General features: G+C 31.3%; 1 protein-coding gene across 1 annotated transcript; it reads right to left on the bottom strand.

Annotated features, from left to right (window-relative positions):
* Positions 1-1,212: 1,212 nt before the first annotated feature.
* Positions 1,213-2,986, bottom strand: LOC127253278 (cytochrome P450 71D11-like). Its single transcript, XM_051277772.1, has 2 exons — positions 2,051-2,986; positions 1,213-1,958 (listed from the first exon to the last, which is right to left on the bottom strand). Exons 1-2 carry the CDS (start codon positions 2,966-2,968, stop codon positions 1,320-1,322), a joined length of 1,557 nt encoding a protein of 518 aa, XP_051133729.1. The 5' UTR covers positions 2,969-2,986; the 3' UTR covers positions 1,213-1,319.
* Positions 2,987-3,704: the final 718 nt, after the last annotated feature.

Here is a 3,704-nt window from a genome sequence, read left to right as displayed (position 1 = left end):
TTATGTGCTAATATTTTGATAATACTAAAATTTTAAATTAAAATAATTATACTCTTATTTTCATATAATTTGTTTATTTTTTCTATTTTTATTTGCCTCGCATAATTTATTTTTTAAATATAATTATATACTTTAATCACATTTAAAATTTATAATTTATATATATATATATATATTTTATTTTAAGTAAATTATTTAATAATTTTAATCTTAATATATAATTATTTTTATTAAATTATAATTATTTTTACTAATACACTTTTTAATTACTCTCTCCGGCCGTGAAAATTAGTTACATACATTTCCATTGTAAATGTAACTAATTTTCAAGGTCGGACAAAAACTTACTAATTACATAGTACCTAAATTTTGATGTTTCAACTCATGTGAACAAATTAGTTAGGATGGTAAAAGTATTTAATTTGATATAAATAAATATTAATATAATATTTAAAAAATAATAATAATAATATGCCATATTTTTGTATGTAAATATTATTTATTGTACTATAAATTTATATATGGATATCAAAGTAAATAAACCCAGTTATTTTTATTATAACTACAAATGATAAAAAAATAAAAAAACATGCAGTTAAATTTAGATACCATCAAAATTATAATATCTGCAATTATCCTACGAACATAATGTGTTTGTTTAGTGATTTTTTCGAAATATTTTTACCATTCACTAATTCTATTCTAAAAAATAATATGAATTAGAAAAACCAATTTCAAAACTTCTTTAACCCTAAACATGTGTTTTCTATACTATTTATAAGTGCGGATTTTGAATCAATGATATTTGGAGAAATCATCTCAGCGTAATGTACTCACTCCGTCCAAATAAAGTGCAACATTTGTTTTGGGCACGGATTTTTAGATGAGTAGTATTAAGTAAGATAATTTAGAAATTAGGTGATGTGATGGAGAGAGAAATGTATATTTTATTTTTTTATTTGGGTGATGTGATGAGATAAAGTGTGGGGTAGAGATTAAATATAATTAATTATTTCCTATTTTGAAAATATTGCGGAACATACCAAAAGGAAAATGTTAAGGGAGTATTATATAGAAGTATATTATATATATATATTTTGTATTATAGTTATATTATATTAATATAAATAATATACTAGTTAGATTCTTGATCGATATTATTTAGGCATGGTGATAACTTTACCGTAATCAAACAGTAAAAATAAAAAAATACACTCGCCAATCACACCACAAATTTCTTATTGAATATGCATCAAGTCTTCGTTTTACAGGAAAAGCTATCTTTCACTTCCTTCAGTAGAAGCGGAAAGAATAGTTCGCTATGCGCTTACTACCATGCGGCTACGCAATGGTATCTTCACTCTCGGAATCACATACAATGGTTCTTTCCTATTCAACGTAAGGCCCGGGGCTTCGGCCATGTCCAAATCTTCAGGCTTCATTCCGTCGGGCAAAGCCCAATCAAAGTGGTAAAGAAACAGCGCCAAAGCGAGCTCAATATTAGCGAGGCCAAATGATATTCCGGGGCAAATCCTTCTTCCGGAGCCGAAGGGAAGGTATTCGAAGTAGTTCCCTTTGTAGTCGATCGGACTATCAAGAAATCTCTCCGGAATAAAACTATTTGGTTCTTTCCAGTATTTGGGATCTCTTCCAATTGCCCATGCATTTACCAAGACTCGAGTTTTCGGAGGTATTTTGTATCCAAAGATTTCACATTGCTCCGTACTTTCTCTTGGAAAAAGAATCGGTAGCCCCGGATGGAGCCTTAGGCCCTCTTTTACGACTAACTTTAAATACTTGAGCTCGTCAAAACAGGACTCGTCGACAAATCCCTTGTCCTTGAAAACCATTCTTACCTCGTCTTGCGCCTTCTTAAACACCCTCGGCTGCCTCAGCATTTCGACCATAATCCAATTCGTCGTCATAGAGGATGTCTCGATTCCAGCCGTAAACACTTCCTATATATATGGATAAGACCAATTTTAATAATTTTCGATAAAATTCTAATAAAGTGAAAATGAATTTTATAAGCGCAGCGAAAACGACAAACCAGTAAAATCCCTTTTATATTAGCGTCCGTCAGCTGTATTTGGTTTCCGGAATTATTGAACTTGAGAAGATCGTCTGCGAAGTCCTCGTGTTGTTTACTCTCATCCTTCGTCGACGACCTGTGTTCGTCGATAAGCTTTTCGAGTATCCTGTCCGCGGCTTCGTGTTGCTTCTCTAACTTGTCTTTCGTCGGACTTAATCGTCGGAACAATCCGATCGAAGGATAGAAATCCGCAATATTGAATCCGGAAGCAAGCTTGGCACACTTATTGGCTATGGTTGTGAATTTTCTTAGTTCGTCGGTTTTTTTCCCGAGCGACACCTGCATTACGATATCGCAAGTAGTGAAGCCGATCTTCTCCGTCAAGTCGATCGACAGACCTTCTTTCGACGCGATCCATTGGCACAAATTTGTGAACTCTTGTTCCCTTAAAGCGCGGAACGATTGGACTCGTTTCGCACTCAATAGCTCCACGGTGTAGAACTTGCGCAACTGTCTCCAGTATTCGCCGTACGGCGACATTGCCAAATCCGAGTGGTTGTAAAATATAATTTCCGCAGCTATGTTTACCGGTCTGTTGAAAAAAGTGAGTTCGTGTGTCTTGATGATTTCTTTGGCGGCTTCTGCCGATGAAATCACTATGGTGCTGATTTGGCCGAGCTGTAAATGTATCACCGGCCCATATTTTTCAGCCAAGTCGCTTAACGTTTGGTGCGTCAGCTTCGAGCTGGTGGCGAGCTGGTGCAAATTTCCAATCAACGGCAGCTTTTTCGGCCCCGGCGGAAGATTCGAATCCGGGTCGGGTTTGGATCGAGTAATTTTTCTGAAAAATATTGTCAGAAAAAGGATGAAGGAAAAAATAGTAATGATGGATAGGGAGAAGTTGAACTCCATTTTTGTTTTTGAGCTATTCGACATCTCAAATTGAGTTGAGTATCTTTATAGAAGATTTTAGAGATTGAATAGAATTGAAAATATAAAAGAGCAGTTATTTAATTAAATATTTATTTTTATTTTATATATTATATATTATGTTCATAATTTTTTGGGCATTAGTTTTTAGTGGGAGTGTATTTCTTTTGTCTTTAATAATAAAAAATAAAATGATTATATATTAAAGATATTTTTGAATAACAAATAAAAAAATGTTTACGTTTATGTGGTAGAGACAGTATATATATTATCTAATTTAAGTTCACAGGATATCTATAAGACGTCTTTTGTTATGCAATATATATAACAATAAATATTAAATATATAAAGGATTTGTTTAATTGAATTTTGATTTGATTTTGATATTAAAATAATATATGACGAAATATTTTGTGAGATATACGATAGAAATATTTTATAAGAGAAAAAATATTTATTTTTTTCAAAAAATGTATAATAAAAATAGTAGAAATTTGGGATTTTGAGGATAAAGAAATACACCCAAATGTATTATCAATGAATAAAAAATATATATTTATGTATCGATTAATATCAATATAAATCGAGTGCTTGTATTTGCAATATATAAAGGAGGGAGAGAATTTAGAAGAATCGTTATTTCTTTTTTTTTTTTTTTTTTTTTTAAGAGAAAATTATCATCTTTTTATTATATATGTCTATGGCTATTTATAGCTAATTTTATAAAAAAAACTATTAGTCA

The sequence above is a fragment of the Andrographis paniculata genome, unplaced genomic scaffold (genome assembly GCF_009805555.1).
Source record: "Andrographis paniculata isolate CXL003 unplaced genomic scaffold, ASM980555v1 Contig50END, whole genome shotgun sequence".
Taxonomy (NCBI): domain Eukaryota; kingdom Viridiplantae; phylum Streptophyta; class Magnoliopsida; order Lamiales; family Acanthaceae; genus Andrographis; species Andrographis paniculata.
This window is presented reverse-complemented; position numbering and strand designations above follow the sequence as displayed.

What these genes read in the sequence shown, in the direction of transcription:
- LOC127253278 (XM_051277772.1), bottom strand. Translation starts at nt 2,968, where the DNA reads ATGTCGAATAGCTCAAAAACAAAAATGGAGTTCAACTTCTCCCTATCC. An exon ending in ATATAAAAGGGATTTTACTG is followed by an intron (nt 1,959 to 2,050) that starts GTTTGTCGTTTT and finishes CCATATATATAG; the next exon opens with GAAGTGTTTACGGCTGGAAT.